Source organism: Syngnathus floridae, chromosome 16 (assembly GCF_059516105.1).
Source record: "Syngnathus floridae isolate MCC-2025c chromosome 16, RoL_Sflo_1.0, whole genome shotgun sequence".
Classification (NCBI taxonomy): domain Eukaryota; kingdom Metazoa; phylum Chordata; class Actinopteri; order Syngnathiformes; family Syngnathidae; genus Syngnathus; species Syngnathus floridae.
Window position 1 is genome coordinate 7258915 of NC_142428.1, and position 27511 is coordinate 7286425.

The window sequence follows — 27511 nt, forward strand, 5'->3', positions numbered from 1 at the left end:
CATGTGTTTCAACCAAAATGTGGGAAAGTGAAAAATATGTTTACTTTATTGATCCTTCTGAAAAGAAATCCTCATCTTGACGTTTATGAGCAAGCTTTGACTGACAAGCCTGCACGACTTGTGTGCTTTCTTGGCTTTTATAAAGCTATTTGGTTAGATGAGAGACTTCTTGCCTTCTCATCTGAAATAATCTTGAAGAAATAGACTGCTTCTGCTTAACACACGGGTGTCAAACTTAAGGCCCGGGGGCCAGATACGGCCCGCCACATCATTTTATGTGTCCCGCGAAGACAAATTGTGCATCAAATTCGTTTGTCATTACTAGAATTGCAAATTAATTAATATCTTTTATTAAAATATTTGACCAGTTTTTACTCATCTGATTTGAAAACGATGTTTTCCAAGAGTCCCTCGTTAAGTGCACCTGTGTGAAAAGTTAGGCTCCTACAGAACGTGAAAATGAACTCATCTTTTCACTCAGGTGTGTTTAACGAGGGTAACTTGGAAAACATATTGGAACGCGGCCCCGAGGACTAGAGCTTGACACCTGACCTTTGACCATGATATTTCCCTAATAAAGTGGCCTGTTATTAGGTACACTTGAAAATAACGGTGTACCTAATGGAGTGTCCATGTGATTCCCTTGTTAAGTGCACCTGCGTGAAAAGTTTTAGCTCCTGCAGAACGTGAAAATGACCAAAATCTTTTCACGCAGGTGTGTTTAACGAGGTAACTTGGAAAACATATTGGAACGCGGCCCGAGGACTAGAGCTTGACACCTGTGACCTTTGACCATGATATTTCCCGAATAAAGTGGCCTGTTATTAGGTACACTTGAAAATGGCGGTGTACCTAATGGAGTGTCCGTGTGGTTCCCTCGTTAAGTGCACCTGCGTGAAAAGTTTTAGCTACTTTTGAACCTGAAAGTGGCTAAAAGTTTTCACGCAGGTGCGCTTAACGAGGATCACTTGGAAAACATGTTGGAACGCGGCCGAGAGGACTAGTGCTTGACACCTGTGACCTTTGACCATGATATTTCCCTAATAAAGTGGCCTGTTATTAGGTACACTTGAAAATGGCGGTGTACCTAATGGAGTGTCCGTGTGGTTCCCTCGTTAAGTGCACCTGCGTGAAAAGTTTTAGCTACTTTTGAACGTGAAAGTGGCTAAAACTTTTCACGCAGGTGCGCTTAACGAGGGTCACTTGGAAAACATGTTGGAACGCGGCCGAGAGGACTAGTGCTTGACACCTGTGACCTTTGACCATGATATTTCCCTAATAAAGTGGCCTGTTATTAGGTACACTTGAAAATGGCGGTGTACCTAATGGAGTGTCCGTGTGGTTCCCTCGTTAAGTGCACCTGCGTGAAAAGTTTTAGCTACTTTTGAACCTGAAAGTGGCTAAAAGTTTTCAGGCAGGTGCGCTTAACGAGGGTCACTTGGAAAACATGTTGGAACGCGGCCGAGAGGACTAGTGCTTGACACCTGTGACCTTTGACCATGATATTTCCCTAATAAAGTGGCCTGTTATTAGGTACACTTGAAAATGGCGGTGTACCTAATGGAGTGTCCGTGTGATTCCCTCGTTAAGTGCACCTGCGTGAAAAGTTTTAGCTCCTGCAGAACGTGAAAATGACCAAAATCTTTTCACGCAGGTGTGTTTAACGAGGTAACTTGGAAAATGTATTGGAACGCGGCCCCCGAGGACTGGAGTTCGACACCCCTGGAAGCTAGGGTTAGGGTTTCAAACAACTCGTCTGATTTGAAAACAAGTTATTTGTCAGCTTGTTTTGTAGCTTTTACTGTATATAATATGAGGTGCTCATACATTTATTTGGGTTCGACTTGGGTTGTGCTTCCAGGTGAATTCCAAAATCAAGCAGATCTTGGAAGTCTGAATTCAAAAAGATTCTTGACCACTTTTTTTCACACATTTATTTCTCAAAATGAGTAAATGTTACAGTTTCACTTATTTACAGGGTTTGGAACAAAGAAATAAATAAAGGCAATACTGAATATAGCTGATTGGTGTAAATGCTCTAAAATGTACAGCAGCTTTGGCTACAAAAGGTCATCCAAAAAGAAAAAAAACAAAACAAACTATAGTATTAATAAATAAAGCTATGTGAAAAAATAAATAGGATACTCTTCTGCTCAACTAATTTCGACTAGCTTTTTACACAAAGTAGAACAAAGAACAGGGCATCTTTCACACTTCATTTTAAAGCACGTTATCATGAGTCCAACAAATCTGAGTCACTAAAACACACCAATCTACCAATTTTGGCATCACAATCATATTTGTTATGGAGAAATAAATTGGCATTGGTCTGAGTGGTGATTGAAAAATGGAATTCTCCTCTGATCCGATTGGTGTAGTACGTTGCCTCCAGCTTGAACAATGTGTGTTTACTGGAGTGCTTTAATGCGCCCACCAAATCCCTGATTAGCATGTTTATCCCTCCAAGAATCCTGCAGTGGCATGGAAAAAAAAAAAAAAAGCCGGAGAGCGCTACTTTTTTTTTTTTAAATGCGTGGCACACGCATGTTGCAATCTATTATGCATTATGTACAATCAGATCAAGAGTGATTATTACAGTTTGTTTTTTTTAAAGGGCAAGTGAAGCAGTTGTGTTTAAACTGGCAATCATCAAACCTTTAAGGCTGGTGCATCAATGTTTTAAAAATAATCATTGGCAACATTCATACGCAACAATGTGCAGTTCTGAAGTGATATGAAACATTCCTTAAATGTTTACTGGGGAAGAAATCATTCTCAAGGCTCCAGAATTATTTTATTACTGGGAGCATTGTGGCCCTTAACTTGAATTTTTTTTTTTTTTTTGTGGTGCAATTAGAAAATTAAGGGACACACAATAACTCATTTTTATTACACAACTAATAAATTGGATAAAGTGTGGAGAAGAAATTTGCCATCAACAAAAGTAATTATAAAAATGATTAGATCTATTGAGATTAATGAAAAATTGAGTTGCACTCTCTCAAATTTCCGGAGCATTCTGGAGCCCTGAAACTACGCCATTTTTGTCTCATCTTCTGCACCTAACATTCTTCCGAGATGCACATCACTCTGATTCAGCTTCCAGATAGTCTGAAATTTGAAAACCAGGTTTTTCAGGATGGTTCTGTTTAACTTGCGTGGAAAATCTATTAGTTTCTCTTTTCCTCCGAATATTCCAGCAGGAATCCTTGTGGATGATTTTATAAGATTTGTACATGAGGTGGTGGGAATGTTTTGACCAGCATAAATGTTCACCCTAATCAGATATCAACAAAAATAAGAGTCAGCCTAGAACAACATGAATAGGAATACAGTACAGTTTCAATATACACAAACTAAACAGAAAGCACACATTCTAACGCAGGGTGTCTATAAAGCCTGCTGGACTGTTACAATTTGGTGGATTACCAGTTCTTTTGGCCTTCCTGCTAAATGTACTGACAACATCCACGAAGCACTTCTGTAAACCTCGAAGTTTAACCCCCTCATCCGGGAACTTTTTTTTCCTCCTCTTCTAGTCCGAAAGAAGTAAAAAAAAAGTGTGTGATAAAGTCTGAGTGAGAACCCTCGGTGATTGTGCAGTAAAGCCAAGTGAATGTGTGTCCTCCCAGAACATTACATCAGTGATGCTGGAGAAGGTCCAAACACACAAGAAAGGTCACATTAAATTGTTGCTTTATCCATCGTGGGGTGTCCTTTTGTTTACCAGTCACATAGAGTGTAGCGTGTAGCAGACTGTGTCCACAGTGTGTGTGTGTGTGTTTGTGTGTGTATGCATAAATCTCCATACAGCAGTACGAGAGAGCATAAGGTGGCAAACAGCTCTGATCTGCTGATGTTTGACGTTAGCGCGCCGTCCAGTTGTTTGCCAGCTTGGCTCTGGGGATGGTCATCTTGTCTGTGCAGGGAGAACTCATCTCGGGTGAGAAATGGATCCCACAGTCGTTCTTCACGTTCTGAAATTTGTTTTCCTTGGAGGGCTCCATGTACACCACCTGGTTTTTATTCACATGCTTCAGGATGACAGTCTGAAGGGGACGAGGGTCAAGTTCAAAATGAGCATTTTGTCAGTGCAGTATAGATTTACAAATCGTCTCACCTTCTTTGGAGCACTGTAGCAGGACATCTGCACCCACTTCTTTTTTTTGTTGATAAGCAAAGCAACAATGAGGAAGATGATGATGGCCAGGAGGAGACCTGCCAGGATCCAAGCAGCTGATTGGTAGATGAGGGCCATCTCTGTTTGGTTGGGGTAATTTTCACCCAAAATTGGCTCATCTGTTAGATGTTTTCAAAAACAAGCACATCAATGTCAGACAGTGTGCTATTTTGATTATTATTTTTTTTAATTTAACAATGTCCCCTTACCTGTGTCTGCAACAATTGGCGCTTCTGTGACGTCAGCGCTCCCATCAGCCCGCCGCACACTCGTGGTGATCCTTGTTTTGGTAGCGACGGTGGACAACAACACTGGCGCAGATGTCGTCATTTCTTCCCAGACAGAGATAAAGCTTTTATTTTCAAAACGACTTTTGTAATGCAAAAGCCAGCAGACGTACAACGGTGTTATTGTTTCAACTCCCCTCCCTGTGTTTCCATGAATAGCTAGGAACGTTTCTCACCGTGGCTTCATAAAAGCCCTTATGTGAAAGCCAAATAATAAAAACAAAGGGTGCTCAAACGGCATATCAGGCTGAACAATGGGATCCTATGCCGAGGTTTTCCCCTGTAGGAAAAGCTGACGCGGAGCTTCCTGCGCTGCCACAGAGCGAACGTTGCGGTCCGATTCATCCGGGGACAGGAAACACGTGTGAATGTGCGGATGCTCGAGGAATGTTTTTGCTCGAATCGACTGTGTGCATCGTGTGTGTATCGCCTGGAATGCCGTTGCGAACGACGGTGTTTGCCCGTGCAGCGCCAGAATGGCTGGCCCTAACGAACTAACACATATACACACACACATTTTCAAACAGGCTTTCCCTCTTTTTGGCAGGTACCGTTATGAATTAGGATCCCCCCCCCCTTCCATCAACAAGCTCTGCCTTGTTCTCCATTATGATCTTTATGTGTGGAAGTTTTGTATCGGCTAATTTTAGTGGTGGACTGTAGGCCCAGAATTTCTTTTTTTCTTTTTCTTTTTTTTTGGGTGTAATGCAAAACTCACCGAGACAGTACGGACAACACTGGCCCTTGCGTAAGACGGGCACCCTGCAGTTGGCAGGTGGACAGCGCTGGGAGAAACACTGAATGGTGCCGTTGTTGCAGATGCAGCTGGTGCAAGCGTTGGTCTTCCAGGAGTCTCCTGCTAGCAGCACGTCTCCTTCATTGGTGATGCAGTACTCCTGCTGGCTGGTGTTCACCGGCAGTAACGGACTCTGTGTCTCATCTGTGGAGGCGTGGAATCAGTCAAATAAGGTTTCACTTGATCATTTGTCCAGATTGTATTGCTAACATTTACTTTAGAGTCACTGATCTAGAGTAGTTGAGGTCTTTGAGTCATACGAGTCTCATCTAAACATGTCTTCTTGGACCATTGTTTGGCTCAGAAAATCTTAATTTTGCGCTACTAAGGCAAACATTGTCCAAAATGTCTCGATGGAGAATTAAACTTGAACTTGGTGTCAATCAGCGAAAGTCACCTTAAATGTTTTTAAACAAAAAATGAAAGACTAATAAAGTAAAGGGGGCAACGATTAATTAACCGAGCAAGCATGAAAAGCCAAGATGAGGAAAATGTCAATTCAAGATGCTTCCCAAATGTCCAGTCTAAGCAAGGGATTCCAGCAGGCAGATGTTAATTCAGTCTGATATCTCATCCAATTCTCTCAGGGACCAAAATCCTCTCCTGACCCGAAGTCTTGGCTCAAGACTGTCCACCGTACACATCCATCATAGGGCCCTGTCTGCAGGATATGTATTATTCCCGCATTCCTGGTGACCGTTCCCAAATTTATGTGAAAGGCTAAGCAAGCCTCTTGCAGTCTGCTCTTGTCAAGGCTTGACTCAAGTCTTTGAGCAACTTACCTAAGCACACGTGACAACAGGTGTCCGGGTTCTTGGTTGGTGTCTGGCACAGAGCCGGGGGACAAACTTCCGTGTCGCACAGCACACGTCCCTGCCTGCAGGTACAACGCGTGCACTCGTCCAAGTCCCAGGTTTCCCCTTCCACGTAGAACTCCCCCCCAGGAGCTCTGCACACCACCATGTCCATCCCCTCCGGCAGACCACTACCCGACTCATCTAAAGTTTTAAGAGAGGAAAGAAATTGTGATATTTGCAAAGCGTTAGCAAGACTTAGTGGCATACCTTCACATGTTGGACAACACTGGTCAGGCTTCACGACTGGATGAGAGCAGCTGGGAACGGGACAGGATATGAGCACACACATCTCCCTTCCGGAATGACAGTAGCAGTCGCGGCAGCCGTCGTGCCAGCTTTCGCCTTCTTCATATCGCTTGCCATTAGAGGTAAGGCAAAAGCTGGGAACTGGGATGGAGGCAGTGGTGCTGGGGGCGTGAGTATTCTCTGGAAAAAAGAAAAAAAAAATTCAAACTGTTGAAAGACAAGTGAAATACAAACCAACAAAAAAAATTATCTGGTGTAGACAACCACAATGTCAGATGGTGTTTATTTACAAATACCATAAAGTATTGAAAGTATTAAGCATGAGAATTAAAAATGATGTCGCAATCTAATATTTCTGAAATACTAAGATCCTGATATGTTTTTGTTGATTGCTATCAAAACAAAACAAATATCCTGTTGCCTTGGAGTCCTGACTTTCCAAAGCCACCAGATGGATTTAACCCAGAGTAGCTTTTATGGATAGTTGGAATCTTCTTGGATTAGAAAGAGAGCCAAACTGAAGTATAAAAAGCAATTCCCATGTGCCTTCCCTTTCATTTTTAAGGAAAAAAAAAATTAATACATCATTTACTAACATTGAACATTTTTGACAAACCACGCAAAAACTTTCCCAGCTCTTTAGGTTAGCATCAGTTTGTTTACATTTAAAGTGAAACTGTGAGTCTTTCCTTCGTTTTCTAAAAAGACAGCAGTCATTTGCATGGACTGTAGCATATCTTGAGGTTGAAATATTTATAACACGGCTTAAAAAAACCTATCAACGCTTACCGTAAAATGGAGTATAAATCAGTCATCTGAATTTGAACTTAGAGGTTGGAGGAATCAAATTAGACTTGCACCCAGCTACTGGATAAAGCCAAATACCAACCAAAACCCCAAAAAGGCAAACATTTAAGTCCCCGCAGAAGAGCAGCCAGAGGTCAGAGGAAATCAAAAGTGCAGCTTTGTAAAACAAACTCACACATAGATTTTCCTCATGCTTCCACCCATTTAGCTTGAAACTGACTTACACTGGTTGAATTGTGAGCGTGAAGAAAAAGCGCTAACAATTTGACTATATTTATTATCTCTGAACTTTAATGAGAACCTGTGTTTAGAGTGGCCTGACTATTTGCGTCACGAAAGCCGGGCTGGTTTCCAAACTCATTTTGCTGAATGCAACACTCTTATACCAACCACAGGAATTTACAGTAGTTGCTTTGATTGCACTTGAAGTGCTAATATAAACAAAGACATGACTGAGCATTGGCAGCATGTGAAATTTATACAATTGGGCAGTAAAACGCTTGACTTAATATATGTAATTATCAAAGTCTCCTACAGAGCATTTTGCCATTTTATTGCTTAATAACAGCTATAAAAGGCCACAAAGTTCTGCAATTACTCAAATTAAAAAATTGTGTGTGCCTACGTAATGACATGTCAACAAATATTTTTTTTGCTGATTATAATTTGTGCATGCATTTTATCACCAAATAATTCTAAATGTATTTACAGTAATCTTGCATTGCTGCATGTCTGGGCAAATATTCAATTTTGTATTTTATTTTTAACTTTTAAGTGTGAGGTACCTTTACACATGCAGATGGAGCAGCCCTTCTTGTTCTGCTTGTAGCCGTCGCTGCAGTGCTTGTCGCAGGTAAAGGGGGGACACTTGACGCAGCGACACATCTCACAGCCGTGCTTGTTGCGACTGTGGGTTGACACACAAACACACACAACCATAAAACATCAACACACGAATGTTGTGGCACACAGTGAAATACCAAATGCCGAGGTTTGCTATAATCGACATCTGGACCTGCTTTTCTTCATCGCCGTATTGGCTGCCTTTGAAGGAGACCAAATAAAAAGACCAACATGAGCGAATTTTGCGGTTTGCACATCATACAAACCCAAGACGCATTCTTAATCCAATTCAGATGCTTCCAATTTAACCTGTTGCATCATTATTGCTCCTTAGGCCGCTGGCACTCTAAGTTGGAAGAACTCTGAGAAGTGACTCAGAAGAAGCGAAGAAGTCAACTCGATCTCACAGCGCACAAATTTAGAAACCTGCCGTGACCACCGCAGTCAATACTTTAAATTGTAACTCAAAGCAATGCAGAAATAGACTGCTTCACTGACATTCTTTCCTAAGATAAGAATTCCTCTTTTAACTTCAGCAGTTTACACACAAGCTGTGGTTTGCGGGTGGGTTGGAGGGAGGGGGGGTAGCTAAATATTGATGCACTTGCGAGACCTTAACCCCTTAAAAGACTGCACTAACCTCAAGTTTCCCTGCTTGAATGAAGTTCTTTGTTCACGAAATAGCGTCGCATTAAAAGGCTATATTTCACCAGAATACAGTCAAAGACTTTTCACTTTCGTCAGTGAAATTTGTAACAATGCTTTTCACTATACTGGACAACTTTGTCTGATGTCCCAAATCAAAAACAAATATGACAAATGAGTTGGGCTTGATGTGTGCTTTACTATGTGTACTCACACAAATCCATAGGGGCAGGTCTTCGTACAGGTCAAAGGGCGACACCTGGGCACGGGGATGCTGCACTCGCACACTTCACAACCAAAGTCGTCCCTCTCGTATCCCGTTGGGCATTGCAGGGAACAATATTTTCCCAGGTCAGGGCAGGAGTCATCTGAAAGAATTGAAAGTGTTGGAATATGTGAAAAAAACTTTTCACATGTTAACAATTTTCGGCCCTAAAATGCCACTTAATCTTCATGTCACTCCCTTAATCTGTTATTACATAAACGTTGGACATATTCCATGATACTTCCACCAATTTCCTCCAACATAAGCGATTAAAGTGAACTTACTATTGAGACACTGGCAAAGCAGACATCCATTGATGTCTTGATAGAAGCCATAAGGACAGTCGTCAGTAGAAAGGCTACAGTTTTCCAGAGGAGGGCACAGCATGGGGCTGACTGTTTCATACGAAGGTTCTGGAGAAAGAAAATTGAGATGGATGGGAGTCGACATCAAATACACTTGCAAATTAAACAATTATATTGTCAGACTTCCATTAGTTGTGTTACTGCAGCCTGAAGTGCTTTTGTAGTACCAATTTTAAATGACTACCTATTCAGACGAGTCTTATTTTCAAGACAAAGAATAATTGCAGATAACTATAGGGCAATTTCACAGAAGAGACAAAAGCACACATCCAGTGTTGTGAAGTTCTGTCAAACATTTCCTGCCTCACTCAAATGGGAGGAACGACGTAATGAGCTGTAACTAATTATGCTCAAACACACACACAAAAAAAAAGGGGGCTCCAATTCAATTACGCAGCCCTCCTGTTTTGCAACTATGATGTTCCTCACACACAGGTGGGTCTCATTTTGGCGGGCAAGAGTAATAAAAGGGACACAAAGAACCCCGCAGCTTAAAGAATGCTCTGCGGCCTCCGCTTTAATGATCCCATGCCGACGTTGCCTCCAACACATGCTCACTTTGTAAAACCTTGAATCATTTCTATTTCCATCACGTACTGCTCTGTATACCTTCACAGAAGGGGCAACATTCTCCGGGTATCTTGACGGGATTTTGGCAGCTTTGCTTGCAGGCCATGGCCGTGCAGTGAGGTTCGCCATCCACGCACTGGCAGAAGGTGCAGTCGTCCTCCTTCCACTGCTCCTCGTGGGCTCGCAATTTGTTGTTCACCCAGCAACTGGCCTTTGTGCTGTCCACTGAGAGTAACTCCACATCTGGGTAAGAAAGTAAAGCAGGGGAGGGTGCGAAAATAAAAAACTCATTCAGATTGATGCGGTCGTTTGCTTTGGCGACCTTGGAGCGAGACTAAAACCAATGCCTGGCTCTAATGTATGTTGTGTGCCCCTACTGTAAGCAGAAGCCGGGAATATGATCCTCCAAGGGGGAGCTAATAAGAAGAGGAAATTGGCCAGACACCAAAAGCTATGAAGAAGACTCTGTTGGATTTGGATGACTTAGGGTTCCTGACTTATGAATGGATTTAACTTGAATGAGAGCTTGGAATGTGGCTGTTTCATCATGCGTCCCTGACATGGTTTCAACTCGGCGGGGGTAGCCGGTCATAAATGCTCGGCGAAGGTCGGTTATAATTTGACTACAAAGCAAAAAGAACTTTAGATATATAATCCAAAAAGGAAGTTGTGTTACAGTTTTAGATATTTCCGCTGTAAACTGGAGAAGATGGATTGTCCGACAGTTTATGCTTGGACCATTTATTTGATTTCATAAATTAAAAGACTTTGATGTTGTTACACAACTTGTTGGCAGGAGAAAAAGGTAACATTGCATTTCCATGGCCCTCCATTTTCTTTTTTCACAAACATTTCTTTAATAAATGAAATGGTGTGAAAGAAACTTAATAGTAGAAGTGAGGATGACATTCAAATTAAATTTGTTAGAGGTGAGGGATGTTAAACTGTGATATCCGCTCTCTCATTTTCCATTTTTGCACAGCTCACTGTTTGGAACATAATGAAGAGTAAAAAAGTGACTTTTCAAATCATCAAATATATACATTAAGAAATGCTATGAGAGAATATCATTTGCAGTTCCTGCTTGAGATTGTGTCATTTCATTTTATTGCATATGAGCCAGTGGACCATATGCACAGCAAGGTATTTAGCATTTCCAGTGGAAAGGTCAAGTGATGTAACAGTTTCCACTGTGGATTATTTTCATGGTAGTTGAACAACATCTGACAGAAAAATCAATCCAAAAAAATAAAATGGGTAATTTTAAAGTAATTCCAGTAGACTGCAAGTGAAATTTGATGAGTTTGACCCTGTCACTTATTATTTTATGTTTTGTGTATTTCCTATAAAAAACAAAAAAAAACATACCTATGCAGACAGGGCAACACTCGCCCTCAGGAATGTAAAAGTTCTCACAGTCCAGCTCAGCGCACTCTGCCTTGGAGCAGAAAGAGATTCCTCCCCGGCATTGGCACAGCCAGCAAGGGTCCATGCGGTACACTTCGCCGTTGGAGTACTCCTTTCCATTGTGGACACACTTAGGGGAGACTAAAGAGTGGGGCGAAAAAAAATGAAAACACAATTAACCTTAAAAAGCTCTAAGTCGACAATCAGGCAATGCTGGAGTTTGTCTTGGTGAAAAGCCATTTTCATCACCAGACACAAAAAAATGATTGTCCTCTGTTGGCAGTCATTGAAAACCAACTGAGGTCGAAGGCTGAGGTTAACCATAAGGGTTGGTTTGCTGTGTGTTAAACAATGAAGCCAAGGCGATGGGGAGAACTTTCTGTCAGGAGCTTGCTGTACAGCGCAAAAGAAAACAAAAGTGGTTGTGAGGTTTTGGCAGAAAGTGTGGCAGGAGGAGTCAATCAAACCCTCTATACTAAAAATCTTCTTTGTTACACCACGTTTTGGACAAGTCTCATACCTCAAATAAGTCTGTTAAGAATTCCAAACTAAGTAGGTGGTGATGAAAAGTTGGGTCATTTTTGTATGATCGGAATTGAAAACAGCAACGACCATCAGATACAAATGATGCAAGTGATAAAAGACCATTTAGAGTCCAACGATTTACAGAGCTGTCAGTTCATACCCCCACAAGCTAAATGAGCTTTAACATTGGCAGTCATAGTATAAAAATCCCCAAGATAAAGCAGAGTAATGACATTTTAAAGTTTTGTAAATTTATATCCGAGTCAAGCTGAGCTCCTTGAGAGCAATTACTACGCTGAGCTCACCCTTCTTGCTCAACACCCGACGTCAAGTTTCGGAAAACAAGTGTTGTTCCGAACACCTACACCCAAATTTGAGTACAAAAGACGTGCCAAGCTCATTGTCAATCCAAACAAACAGAACCATTAGTAACTTCTGCAGCCTGCCTGCTTTGCTCTTTTCCAACTAATCAGTCCTTTCGAGCCAATAATGGCACAAGTTTGAAAACAGGTGGAACACGTTGTCACTGCAACCCGCAGTGCCGGACAAACCCCAAAGCCAAGTGGGACAAACTCACAGCCAAGTGGGCAATGGAAACATGTGAGTCATTCCAATAGTGGATACAATGTGACAATGAGCGCATGTGGTGTTTAATTCTAGTCTCTGACATCGGCTCGGTCCTTTGAGATTTCTTGTCAGTACTTTTTTTTGGCCATTATTTACAGCACAGGTGTCAAACTCAAGGCATGGGGGCCAGATACGGCCCGTCACATCATTTTATGTGGCCGGCGAAGACAAATTGTGCATCAAATTCGTGTGTCATTAATAGAATCGCAAATTGTCTTCACTTTTAATGTCTTTTTTTAAATTATTTGACCAGTTTTTACTCATCTGATTTGAAAACGAGTTATTTGTCAGTTTGTTTTGCAGCTTTTACTGTATACAATATGATGTGCTCATACATTTATTTGGGTTGACAGTCATAAAGAAGCTATGACTACAATGCGGCCCGCAAAAAAAATGAGTTTGACACCCCTGATTTACAGTAAAACATTTCATTTTGAACAATCTGCAACAAGACTCCCGAAGCTGTAATAAGGCAACAATGGAAGAAAAATTAGGGCTATTATTTATATAGACCCCGACAGGGATGAGCGGTGACAGCGAGTCTTTGTGCCTGTCCTCGTCAACGTCCCCGTCTATTGAACTTTGCGTCACCAAGCTCAGGCATGCATGGCAAACAGACAGTAAGGGCTACACAAAAGGCATCAAGCCTTACACCCAAAGAGCAACAGACACTTGTTATCAAAACACTGATCCCACGGCCCCCGCGGCTGCCATTCAGCCCCCGCCAGCCTGCCGGACTCGATTACCCTCCCGACTGGCAGAATGAAGCACATAAAAAGCATTCCCATCAATGAACTGTTGAACCTTTTCCCTCTGGACGTGTGACCAGACAGAAACCCTTTGACACTGCACTTCTGTTGAACAAATTCATAGCCTAAGCACTTTTTTTGGTCACTGGGTTTGTTAAGTCCATTAATTCCAGGACATGGCGTCCATTTATACATGTAGAAGAGCCAGAATGGGAATTTATTCTGTTGGTAAAACAGTGAATATTTGTTGAGAGTGCAGAGTAAACAGAACACTCGTACAGGTCCCCTCCCAGCCTCTCTCGGGGGGCCTGAAACATGAAGCAGGATTTGGACTTACAATTCTAGTTTGCAGCGCTGTTGTGATGCTGGCCCGCTACAAAAAAGCTGCACAAACAGCAGCAAGGTCTCTGAGGAAGTTACTCAAGACACTCATTGTATTTCCTGGATGAGCATTACATGAAAAATGTTAATGGTCTACAGAGGGAATTGCTTGAGTCATTCATCTTTGTCAGATCTGTTTAGGTGGCTAAAAGACTGATTACAGCACTTTCTGTTTAGAGCATGACATCATAAGAGGAATGTTGCATGATTTTTATTTGTTCTCCACATGTTCCCAGATCATAGTTTTGAATAATTCTAAAAACATATTGGCTAACTACACCAGCTTCATCTAGTAGATTCTTTTTAGGGGTAAATCTCGAGCTACTATAATCTGCAACTTTGTGTGATTGAGGAGCATGAGGGAATGATTGCCTCGAAAGATAAAGATGAATATCACCCCTCCACAACCCCCAAATGGGAGAGCAGTCAGAACTGTTTGTGTAATGAGCAGTTGGGTGATCTCACCTTTTTGGCACTCAAAGACATCACAGCAGTCTCCAGGCTGACCACTGGCCTTGCTGAGTGGCACAGCACGTTGTCCACTTGGACAGTTGGGCTGGCGGCAGACCCCGAAGTCACAGGTGCACTGGGGTGGGATTGAGGGGCAGCAAGCAGCAGGGGGGGTGTAACTCTTGGTTAGGACTGAGCCTTTTGGGCATGATGACACCTGGAGAGCAGGACAGGTAATGCTGGAACACCTTTGCTCTTCTGAAATAGACAAATGAAGACATGTAAACATGTGCAAAGCATACCGTATTTTCCGCACTATAAGGCGCACCTAAAAACCTCAAATTTTGTCAACAGTGCTCCTTATAATCAGGTGCGCTTTGTATACGGACCAATATTGAGCCACTACAGCAGGCGTGTCCAAAGTCCGTCCCGCGGGCCAAATGTATGTATCTCATATATGAACAAAGTTTTAAAATGGGCCATTCATTGAAGGTGCGCCTTATAATCCGGTGCGCCTTATATATGGACACAGTTTTAAAATGGGCCATACATTGAAGGTGCGTTTTATAATCCGGTGCGCCTTATAGTGCGGAAAATACGGTACATACACTTAAAATATTTGTCACCTGCAAAGTAAGTGTGTGATTGGCAACAATTCAAGCTCTTGTAATTAGATAGGTGACTTGAGCTAGCATTTAAATAGCGTTGCCATTTCGCCAAAGATACTTGGCCCTTCTAATAAGAAAAAAACAGATTCATCTTTGTACACAGGACGTTATAAGCCAAAGAATGAACGCAAGCTTACATGCATCAGTTTAAACGTGTTGGCTATTTAACACCTCAGTCGAGCAACTCTACAAAGACGCGACTCCCATTTTGGCGAAAAACCAACGTTCACCAACACAAACCCACACAGTCATTAGATCCCCACTTGAGTCTGTGACAGCTTTACGGCGTCCTGTCAGGGCGCTACTCTAGACGTGACAAGGCCCTCACATACCTCGCTAAAGGGGTCTCGAATCCCACCCAGCATGGGTAGCTTAAAATCCAAACAGCTCCTCTTTTCTTCTCCCTACTCAGCTTCACTTGGCATGTGTCCGTCTATACATTCACCAGAGTTACCATAATAGATGTGATACCCTTGTAAAGGGAAAGATGGGTTACTTCAAATGTGGGTAAAGGGTATATTTTGGAGGCTGTTCAGGAAAAGAAAAGTGGAAGGCTTCTTTGTACCAACATTGTTTGAGAACTGAATCTACTCTACCAAGATTGGATTACCTCAGCTGACAGGACATCTCATCTATTCTGTGTTTCAGTGCTACGGTGATGTATAGAGCAAGGACTTCATATTCTGTCCTCTAATTGTCAATCAATTTATGAAGCAATTTCCTGAACATAGAGTACTTTTGAAAGCAGAGATGTCAGATGAGCAAAATCCAGTAAGTGCTCATTTAAATCTTTACTGACTGCAATGTGTCAATAGACAATGTTGTTACAATCTAATTTAAGTTTTGGCTGTACTTGAAAGTATTTGCTTGCTCATACAATGTGCGGTTTGGGACGGAGGTTAAAACCCAGATGCTGATGTTGTGTGGTAGTTTGTGGGGTTTGGGTTGCGTGTCCAATCCTTGATGAGTTTCCCAGATTGGAACGTGCTGGCTACATGGTAGAACGTGACTGATTCCATCTGAGGATATGTCTCATCCTTGATATTTGAAGCGCTACCAGAGAGGCCCTTAGAACGTTGGCACTGAAATAGGGAAACCGAATGGGAGAGCGAGAAAATTTCCAATCCAGGACTTTGATGACCATACTTCACAAAGTCTATCCCATACTTTACATTTAAGGACCTGGAAAGTACTGAAAGATGAAATTGAAGATTGGGAAAACACTTTTTTTTTTGCCTTTGATAAGTAGAGCAGGAGCGTGATGTACGTATATTTACTGTACCATTCATTCAGGCAGCAAGGGAATAAATAGTGAGGACTTCCACAAAGCTCTCATTGAAAGGAGTCAGAAATTCAAGGGAAAGCCCTGTATTCAAGATTTTTGGCCTTATTCCTACAGTGGAGTTAAATAAACATCTTGTGATTGGATTACCTAGAATGAGTTTTAACTCCGTCTTGTTTCAAGACTGGTTTTGCATATGAAAACCTCATGTGGCGAAAAAGTCATAGAAAATGCTTTGGAATGATCTGCTTCTGCACTGAAAAACACTTTGGATGTCTTCTCGAGAATGTTGATTACTCTTTCACGCTGATAATGGCTGGGGTTAGAGTGCACTGGGGGAAAGCAGCTGTCAGACACACTATTGTCATTCAAATGAACAGAATAAATAGAATCCATTTGCAAAACCGTCCGCCCCTTGCACGTCTAATTGATATAATTTTCTGTCTGGCACAATTTCAAATACAATGGAGGATGGGAAAAGTCAACAGCAAATGTGTTGTTTGTGTTCTTTCACTAAGCATGGATGGGTCTAATTAGAAGCAAATTTTCTATTTAATGGCGGCCTTAGTCCGGTTTGCTCAGACACAAAAGGCCTGATTTGGTATGCTTGATTAAGGGTCTCGGCCGAAATCACATTTTGTGTCTTTGTTCAACACCGTAGGGGCAAAGGCCAAGAAGAATAAACCTGTCCCCACACTCATGACCATGCACAAAGCCATCTGAAGTTGGTCTTGGAGGAGTTCGGATAAGAAAATTGCACAGAATGAGCTTCTTTGTCAACAATGCGTATTTCTGGCATCTCATTGAAGAAAGAAAAACATCTCCTTTCTAAATGTTTTTTTTCTTTCCTCCAAGCTAGGGCACAAGGCGAGCAGTCTTTCCCCAAACCAGAGCGCTTCAGCCAGGCAGAGGAGACTTGTGTTGACAGCCTCCGTTTACTCATGGAAAAAGCGCACAATGCAAGTTCTGTTCACCAACTGACTTTGGAACCGAGTCAGCAGAGAACAAAGCTGTCTCAGTCCAGCTGCCCTCCGTGGATTTTTGGTCTATCCTAAGGTTGCTTCACAATAGGGACACATCAGGCCGTCTCTAGTGTAAAAACTGTGGGGGCCTGGCTTCATGCCCAACAAGAAGTTCCAGCTGGGAGGGTCGGCATTGTTTTCGGTGTGTACGAGCAAGTGTGAGGCCCGCGGTGCAGGGTACTTTGTTGGGAAATTGACACCATGGGCAGAAGCTCGTGGATATGATAGTCTGTGTAGTACCTGCCAACAGGACCGACTGCACATTAATTAGAGATTATAATCTGAGGAGGAATTTGAGAATTTTCTGAAGAAGCACTACAACAACAGTGGGTTGCTCAGTTATGAAAAAAATATTAATCATTATTATTTTTGTAATAGTACAATTATTCAAATAATCATTTATTTGGGGGGGGAAAACAAGAACATTTTTAAATGTTAAAAAAACTTTCTTTGAATCATTAATAATGAGTTTTTTTGGACCAAACAAAATTGATAAAATTTATTTTGAAATTTAAAAAAATTGCAAATAAATCAATTCAAGTATAGTTTTCTTGTATAGTCAGTGCATTGGATATTAATAATAGTTTTTTTTTTACAGTTGTGCCAATCTCGTGTAGAGTAATAATCACAATTGTAATTCAATTTCAATTAATTTCACAGCCCAACTGTACCATGCCAAACCAAGTCGAGTCAAGAGATTCTGAGTTTGAATCTCAGCTTTGTGATCACCCCTGTGCTTGCATGGATTTTCTCCATCTGGCTTCCTCCCACATTCCAAAAACATGTAGGTTAGGTTATTTGAAGACTCCAAATAGGTGTGAACGAGTGTGTGACTGCTTGTCAGTCTGCGCCCTGTGAACATGACGAGGACGAGCTATATTGAACATGGCTGGAGACTTGTTTATTGTAGTTACAGTTTCCACAGCGGTACCAGATCGAGCTATGGGATAGCGGCAAAACATTAGGGACATCTCTCAGCACGATGTAGTTTATCTAAACAACTAAAAAATATATATATTATATAAAAATATTAATATCTACGATCTAGAGCTATTTATTCTTTATTATTATTTGATGGTGAAGTTGCACATAGTAATATGAAATATAAAAAGGGCAAAATATTAAAATTGAATAAACTGGAAAATCCACACGGGATTGTGGTAGTGTATATTTACACATACTGCTATCTGTGAGCGACTGATAAGACTCGAGTATTATGTGCCGCCAATTGTATGACATTGTTTGTGCTTATTCATATCAGCAAAAAAAAGGGAGGGAAATTCCTTCCAAGTCGCAGTCAGAAACGTTATCGGGAATTACACATCAACTCTCGGCGAGTGTAAAATGACCCAACACTACCGTTCAAAGCGACAAGCCTGAAAGAAAAACCTCATCAAAATATTTGGCTTCACTTGATTTCCTATCTTCCAAAGTCTGCACCGCCTCCTCTCCTTGCACTTATCACGTCCTTCTCACTACCGGACATTAGGGAGTGTCTGCTCACCACATTGCCTCGGATCAAATGTTTGCAGCCACATTACATCAGCGACTTGTAAACCGGTGGAAAATAAGATTGTGGTCAAAAATAAAGAACAAGACGTCACCGAGAGCGGCTAGCAATGTGGTTGCAATATTATGACACAATCTTTGGTACTGTCGAACTGAATGTCATGTTTCTGAAATCATTAGGCTGGAGTTATCTCAAGTAATCAATCAAGGAAATAATTTTGAGAGAGAAAAAAAAATCTGAATTTAAGCTCAAAAATCAATTATGGATTTATCTATGGGTGCTCACAAGAGGGAGGAAGCAGACTTGCAACATTCTGCTGTAGCTCCAAGAGGAAGTACCTCTTGATGGCAGACAAAGGAAAATGTCTGGCCGGGGCTTCAGTGACAGACTAGATAATTATCACACACAGACATGTGCACAAACACAGACACACAAGTTCAAATGAACACAAACTGAATACGATATGGAGCTGGAAGGAAGCACATTTGCTTCTTAATGAGAGGCCATAAAAGTGCGCTGAAAAATGCTGTTTACTCTTTTCACTGGTGTGAGTTGAAACTGTCATCAGCTTTGGGATGAAAGTTCTCGCATTGTCACTGAAGGCTTTAATGATGGTGCTTTTGATGAACGCAACTTCCTGGATGAACAAACAACTACTCTCAACTATGAGTCACAAAATAAAGGTTTGTTTGGTTTCGACTGTTTGACTAAAGGCCATTCATTGCCATCAGAAAATGAATGCAGAAACTTCTCAGCTCAACGAGGTTGGATAAAAACAAATACAGCAACCTCTTCTCTGTTATTAAAATATCATTCTGTTAATGCAGAATAACAGTACAGGACTACCGGTGGTTGCTCATTGGTAGTTCAAACTGAAAGTTACCTGCGGCTTCCTGGCATTGGCTGCGGTTGACGTAGGCAAAGTGGTGGCTGCAGCTTTGAGACTCGCACACACAGCCACCAGCGGTCAGGTTACATCCAGAGAACACGCAGGCCGGGTTGGACGGTCCCACATATTTCTGCCTGTGTCTGTCCCGGGGCTCTTGGTTCCGACCCTCTGGATAGACCCACAGAGGAGTCATCGATGAGTCACAAAGAAACAGAAGTCTTAACGTGTGTGTCATCACTACGATATCTAGTTAGTCACATCTGAACGACATCTGTTGAGGATTAGGACCATTACGGATCTGTTGAGCAACCTACTTAGCTGTGAAATGGAAGGAGCTGGCTTACCTGAATGGGCCTTCATGCAGGTCTCCTGGTCTGGGTAGGTGAAAGATACCAGGCAGGTGCGTCTGGCATCACACACACATTGACCTTCTTCTCTGTCGCAACCCGTCATCAGGGGGCATCGCTCATCTTCCAGGCCGGCCTCTGGATGGTCTGGAAGCACTGCAGATTTAAGAATACGAAACACGAGCATGTCACTTGAGCTAATGCGTATTCAGAATTTTTATTCTAAGAGCTTACTAGACACAATTCGGCGAGGCCTCTTTTGTAACAGCTCAACAGTTACTGAAGTGTAATTGTGGGTTGCCCTTCCTGTTCCTTCCCTTGTTGTGCCATGCTACTCCAAGCATTGAACTCATTTCTCATGCTTTTGTTCCACAGCATGGGGCGCTCCCAGCCAGTGAATCCTTTCTCCTTTCTAGAAACGCCTCCTCCGTACCAAGGCCACTTGCATTAGAGACATTACAGCAGATATCGTTCTTTTGCCAGTCACGCCTCTTTCACAGAGATGCTACATTCAAGCCAAATCACACTTGAACCATTCTTGATCGAAGGAATGACGGAGACAAAACTACAGGATTAGAAAGGGCCCTTACATAGACATTAGCCATATTGTTCCTTTCCTGTGAATGCATGACTAAACACTACCGCATACAGCAAATTGTCCTTTTTTCATAGTTGTCAAAGATCAGCAAGAACGGCAGCAGAGTAAACAGGATGAGACAAAGTGTGACACTTTCCCAAGCATGTGGCTCCCATGGCTCATTAAAACCACGATGAAGCTCAATTTGAGCTTATTTTAACTCTCTGGCAATGAAAAGTTGCAATGATGCATACCTTTCTGTATTCCTCAGCTCAAATACTAAGAATTATTTTTTTTCCTCCTATTGGACTTATCCCAATTAGACGAAAAGACATCCACTTGGGTTTCTGATCATTAGAATGAAAAATGTCTCAAACGATTCACTGTGACAATGAAGACAAGCATATTAAATTAGCTCTTTCCCCAAGTTCCGGATGGTTAGGTTGATGATTCCCGAGTGATGACAGATGCTAACGAGCTTTGAACTGCGCACGACTGAACGAGTAGGCGATGTTACCTTTATTTAACTCGAGTTATTCTATGCTCTCAATAGCTCTCGCAGGCAGCCAGAAAAAGAAGTCTTTTCAATAAACCAAAACCCTCTGATTTCCTTTCACCTTGAAATGAGCCTCGAAAAAAAAATTCCATCCAAAAGTTTTCTAGTCGCTAGCGAGGTGCTTAGAGAAGGGCAAAGGGAGTCCAAAACAGTCAATGAAAGACCGAGCGAACATTGTTTATGCAAAGCCTGCCTGACCACGGTCTAGTCTGACCTGGTTATCTGGGATCTGGCCTGGCAGGACTCTGGCCAAAGCCCGTGGCTTCATCCCAGGGGGATCCTTCTCTCAGCCACTCAGTCTGCTTGTCTTGGCATCCACAGTCGGGATGAGAAAGCTGACCTCTAGAGGCCCTTTGGCTGATAGGGAGCTAAAAAGGAAGTCTTTGAAACATTAGATAATACCAGAGGAAGAGAGAAGGCATGTAAAGTAGCAATTCTGGTAGAACCTATACAAAGTTGAAGGAAGGAAATGAGGCTGGAGGCTCGAGAACTTCCAAAGAAATCGTTTATCGGTAGCAATGAAGACTGGATGATTTTCACCTGCCTGTCAGGCAGATTACAGATAAGTCAAGAGGTCTTGATGACTCTCCTTTGAAGCATGTCGTTGTATACTCAAGACACGGCACGCAAACGGAAGGGGCTGCATTTTTTTCTGCATATTTTGCATATTTTGTCTGCACTCAGTATAGACAATTTATCCAAAGTGTTATTTTCTTTTACGAGCAACATTTTTCTCAGGCTAATGCAATCATTCCACTTTAGAAAACACGGAAGGAAACACTTAGCCGGTCATTTTTAACATACTTCAACGGCAGCATCCTCTTTAACAGCAGATCTTGTATTTGAACATGTCATGATGATGTAAACCAGCAGATTAAAAAGGGAATCCTGCTCAAGCAGCACACCTGCGCTGGAGCATTCTTGCTATTCCACACGAGCACATCGTGACCACCCAGAACACCAGAACATTGCCCAGAAAAGCAAAGGGATCAGAAAGTGGAAACATTTACCCCCTACTGCTGATTGCAGGTCTAATCACTTTAAGACCTTTGGAGCTTGAGGAGGGAAATCTGGGATCAGTCTTGAGCAGCCTGCCTACTGTGGCCCCTGAAAACATACCGGGAGGTGTTGATTTACCCCCACCTAGACCCTCTAGCTACGAGACTTGAGGGTCAGGAGCATGCTCCAAGAAGCCTGGAGCCACAGGACCAGAGTCACAACTCAATCAGAGGAGCCATTAGGTCTTACCAGAGCTACTCGTTTGAAGACGAGGTGCCCTCCCGCATAAGGCACAATCAAGAGCTGTGTCTCCCGGGATGGCTTGGGGGTTGTGACCTTTGCTAATTCTTCTGGAACCTTGACTTCGACCACCCTTACAGAGGGACGATTGAAGGACTGGGTCAAGGGAGGCAGACATGCACTGAGAGCTGTCAGTCCTCTTCAATCTTCACCCACGGGGCAGGACAGAGTGCAGGTGGAGGGTCTGGTTGCTTGTTCCTCAGTGGAAAGCCACTGCTACTTCATTTGCTGTGGATGTGGAACCTGACACCCTCACACATTGCTTTGAAGTGCGCAAAGTTACACAAATACCACCGGGAATGAGCACATCCTAAAAGTAATGCAGCTTGGTCATGGAAGAAATGTCCCAACTTTCAAAATGCACAGTCCTTCTAGTGTGAACCCATCTCAAGTGACAACCTTGTGAGTTTTTCAACAGCTAGACTTGCCAGGACTCAAGTGCGTGTAATTCATTTTGCCAAACATATTGTCATGCTCTGCACCAGAGAGTGCCTCAAGCCTCAAAGAAAAGAGCATGAAAACCTGGAAAGTCTGCTGGCAGTGAAGAGCACTTAGTTGTGGAGCTGCTCCAAGCAGACAGCGGGCACACACTCGTAGTCACTACTGCCAGGACTGGACTGGCTGATTTAAATATTGTAGAGCCCATGCTTGTGGCACAACTGTCATAAAATAGAGGAACAGCATAAGTTAATTTTTAACGCAGGGAAATTATACCCCACAAGTGATGGGATTACACAGAGGTCAATTTCTGGGTAAAATAAAGAAGACTAATAATTTTAATTTTTTTCAAGGGCAAAAATAAAGGCTACAGGTACTGCACCCCACGCTGTCACTCAAATATCAATGTTGCAAAATGTTAAGCGGCTTTTCATGGTCATAATTCTACTTCTTTCAGTCATGCGGGCAAATCTATTAAAAAATACTGACAAAAAAAACCTCAAGACAAATAAAAATGATATATGACAACCTGCAGGTTCCACTCACTTTTACACACCCCAATTTCAGGGATGGCAGCAGGTCCAGTAGAGTTGACAGAGGCGCATGTCAGCCCGAGGGAACAGTAGCCGAGACTCCAGTCCGCCCCCCCGCACGGCTCCCACTCCAGGCGGGCGCAGTGATCGCAGCACCCGCAAGGATCCTTGGCCATGGTCCGACCACCATCACAGCCTTGTGTCGCCTGAGCGGGGCATTTCCGGAGATTGCACGGCGTGCACTCGTTTGCATCAAGCACCCGAACTAGATAGAACACGATCAAAAGCAACGCGAACTTCTTGGGGTACATCTTGGGATAGGGGACCCAAAATAATCTCGTGTCGAAAAGTTACTGGGAAGTCCGCCGTCTTCCCTAGTGGCACCACGATCCAAATTTAAAAAAATCTACTACTGCAATGTAAACTCACGTCCCTGGAGTGATGAAACACGTGCAGTAATCCTAAAACTCGGATCGGACCTGCTACTGCTGCTGCTGCCTGCTGACAGCCACAACACGCGGACGCAAACTGAGACTCAAATTGACACAGCAGGCATTTGGAAATTAGCGGTGCACCCCTCCCCCTGACTGACACCGGTACCGACCAGTCACATGGAGCCAAAGGGAAGGGAGGACCGCAGCCCATGGACCGCGTGTTTGTTGCGCAATGATGCTACACTGAAGAACTTTCAATGAACTCAGAAGTGAGAAATGAGCAGAAGTGTGGTTAGATTCTAAGCTCCAAGACAAAACATAAAAAATAATTTTCAGGACTACTGTGAATAATATACAATACATGTTTTGATAACCTGCCACAAAAAATACCTCTACACAAAATACAGTGATCCCTCGCTACTTCGCGTTTCGTTTATCGCGGCTTCACTACATCGCGGATTTTTTTTCTTCCAAATTAAAAAACAATTTAAAAGTCAAAATAAAACTTCTAATTTGAGGAAACATGTGTCTAACCTTTAGGGCAATGTAGTATTACTCTAAATGTTCGTTTACATTTAGAAGTCCGTTTTCGCGCGTTAGCACGATCATGAATTAACATTTTTCCGCTAACTCGTTAGCCTGCCCAGTACTTCTGGTAACCGTATTTCGCGGATTTCACTTATCGCGGGTGGTTTTTGGAACCAATTATCCACGATAAACGAGGGATTATTGTAGTGTCCATCTAGTATGAATTTACATTGCACTTATGCTGAGAAGAACAAAAACACAGAATATACCGTAATGAAAATTCTATTGATAACGTGTGTATATATTCTAAACATAAGCTTTGCAGGTCAACTAAAGCCATTAAACCCAAGGTACTATATAAACGCAACTACAGTGACCGTATCTTATCCTCCATCTCTTGTGACCAACTACAAAATTATTCTTTGTCTGTATCCCACAACATAGCCATCAATCTGTCAAAGCTGTGCAGTCAAACATGGCAGACATTATCAGGACGTTATCATTCCGCAGCGATGCCTTTGTATTTGTTGGTGTCCGATTGTGTATGCAGGTGGCACGGTTAAAGGTCGCCGGGTGTTTGTTGAAGCTCTGTTTGTGTACTTTCATTGGCAGATGGATGGTAGACGTGTGTGGGCACATCTGGAGGTTCGTCGTCACTGTACCACCTACATTGAAGAGAGGAAAAGAGCTTCGATGAAGACAAATGCTTTGTATGATTTTCTTCTGAGCTGTTCAAAAAAGGGACCTATTTTGGTGACTCAAGGCTTGAACCCCTCAATGTGAGCCTTCATTTCATCCATCCAGTCTATAAATAAATAAATGAGTGAATGAAAAAATTAATTAATGGAAAAATAATGAAGGGAATTCAACTCAAAAGTTCTCTTTACAATATGTTATATGCGGGTCCCAGGAGTTTAAACACGGATTTCTGATTAATATTGTGGTTGTGGAATATGAATTAATGCACCCGTTTAAATTCATTTAAACATAGGGTGGCCATTTTGCCACTTGCTGTCAAATGAAAATTACATCACAGTTGCTCAGCACTCAGAGAACAGCTAATCGCGGCTGAGCTTGTAATAGTCACATGACCAGACTCAGAAAACAACTACTATTACTACTTGCATTATAAAACCACATGCATTATAAAACCACACATAGGTTGAAGTGTCAAATTGATAATAAAATTGAAAGATATTGTGGAATCAAGCTCAGCAACAAGTGACTAACAACAAAATAGAAGTAATAAAGATCGGTTCATGTATGTTTTTTTTAATTCAACCGCTAATCTGATATCATTGAGGATAAAAGCGTCGACACACAAGCGCCTGAAGCCATCCTCTCCAACACAAACACAACATGGGCTGCAGCGTGCATAATCAGCTCCTTTGCTACACAACTGCGCTTTTGTCCTCCGCATCTCCCTCCTTCCTCTCTCCTTTGCATCCCTCCTTAAAGCTCTTGTCGCATCAGCCGCCTCTCCGACCGGCCTCTGATGCTTGACGACGCATCGCATGTGGAACTTAGAGAGCCTCCGTTTCCTGTGACATGTGGAGATTGCAGCCTGACCACGTTGACCTATTTGCTTGGGCGATAGGGCCTGGCTGGCTAATGTAAGAGGCCCTTCATACAGCTATCATGGGCCACGGGTTTATGTTTAGCCAACAGAAAGGTCATGGTACTTTTTTGTCCCGCTTGTCCCTCTCACAACCAATTTAATGTAAAAATGTTGTTTGCCACAGAAATATGGCAACATGATAGAAACCTGATTAGCGTCTCTTCGCAGAGGGGTTTCAGGCCGGAGGGAGGCGCCCGACGAGGGGAAAGGTGGGGTCGAGAAGGGCGTTAGCATGTTCTGAATAACTGTAGTGTGCATGTGCTAATGATGTTGTGAGTCACACAACTCTGGGAAAACTAAATCAGTGCGAGGGCGCCAGGTTCACTCTCTCCAACGATGAGCTCCCCTGTGTGTTGAATGTGATCTGTACTTGTGAAAACAACTTCAGGTGGTCTGCATTCATGGCTCCATCTGATGGGGATTAGGTGACCCCCCCCCCCCAACTCTCCTTTCCCCTATTTTGTCCTGTCGCATTCGAGTCACATTACACCCCGATGGCGTGGAAGCGTCACAGTGGTGCTGAGGAGATGTTTCAGGGTGTGGATGAAGGGGTGTTGTCGCACTCACTGGCAGCGGCACGGTGACACTTGGCTGAACGTGGCGTCAACTATGACGTGTTGAGGGCATGTTAAGTGGGCAGTATGCACCACACCTGATTACATGTCAGGGTTGACTCATCAAGCATCAGCTTATGGTGGTCAGCAGGCGCGTTGGCAAGGATTTGGGGCCCTATTGGGGGAAGAAAAATCACCCTTCACGCCTTTCCATGTCCAACCACCCTTTTGCTTTTGACAAGTTGTACTAGTCCTCATTAGTGTCACAAGTGAGTTGGAGCATATCCAAGAAACGTATCTTGAATGCAGAAAGTCTACACACCCCATTTGAAATAAATTATATCAAAAATATTCAAATTATAAATAACATTGGAACACGTCATTAGAGGATTCATATCGTGAGAAATTGTTAGATTTGAAAATCAAGGGAGACGTAAAGAAACCTGTTCCAGGAAGCTAAACTAGAAAGATTGTGAAAGACCAGTTGTGTTACATAAGCAGTAGATCCATAAATTACATTGTTCTTATTTTATGAGCACATCAGGTTTCCAGCTGTCTTCTCCCCACTCACACAAACCTCCCATTGCAGACGTTCAACCAGGCCTGAGGCTGCAGGACATAACAGATGATTTGTGACCTGTGAATTGAATTGATTGTTTCTGTCAACAAAGAGACTGTAAAGAGTAAAGATGGTCATCCCTTAAGTCCTGCATCATAAATAACACCATAGCAGAGAATGATATAAAGAAAAAATGACTGAACCAGTTGCGTGCAAAGCACAGTGGATACCCAGGATGAGTATAATGCATGCCCCCTAAAATATTTTTGTGTGGTGGGTGGGTCATAGGATGAGTGTGGACGGAACATTTTTACATTCACCAAATTTTCTTCATTGGGCGTGAATGGGGCTAAGGGGTGGATGCTCTCCCTCAGGTGAACACCCTGCTCCCTTTGTATGCCACTAGGCCTGGACAAATCTCAGTTTATATATATATATATATGTGTGTGTGTGTGTGTGCATATATATAGAGAGAGAGACACACACACACACACACACACACACACACACACACACACACACACACACACACACACACACACACACACACACACACACACACACACACACACACACACACACACACACACACACACACACACACACACACACACACACAAACCCTTCAGACTTTATTGTGGTACTCTTGAGTTTATAAAGCACTTTTTGGTCCCGGTGAAGTGCGCTTTTCACATGT

The 27511-nt window shown here is 42.6% G+C and overlaps 1 protein-coding gene across 1 annotated transcript; it reads right to left on the minus strand.

Annotated features, from left to right (window-relative positions):
- Window positions 1-2598: 2598 nt before the first annotated feature.
- Window positions 2599-23754, minus strand: LOC148385423 (cysteine-rich motor neuron 1 protein). The gene is made up of 15 exons (XM_088401226.1): window positions 23135-23754; window positions 19716-19874; window positions 19366-19539; window positions 14016-14258; window positions 11230-11409; window positions 9901-10104; window positions 9211-9339; window positions 8876-9029; window positions 7959-8080; window positions 6328-6546; window positions 6046-6261; window positions 5186-5407; window positions 4390-4512; window positions 4121-4299; window positions 2599-4049 (listed from the first exon to the last, which is right to left on the minus strand). Exons 1-15 carry the CDS (start codon window positions 23430-23432, stop codon window positions 3867-3869), a joined length of 2805 nt encoding a protein of 934 aa, XP_088257352.1. The 5' UTR covers window positions 23433-23754; the 3' UTR covers window positions 2599-3866.
- Between the last annotated feature and the right edge of the window lie 3757 nt (window positions 23755-27511).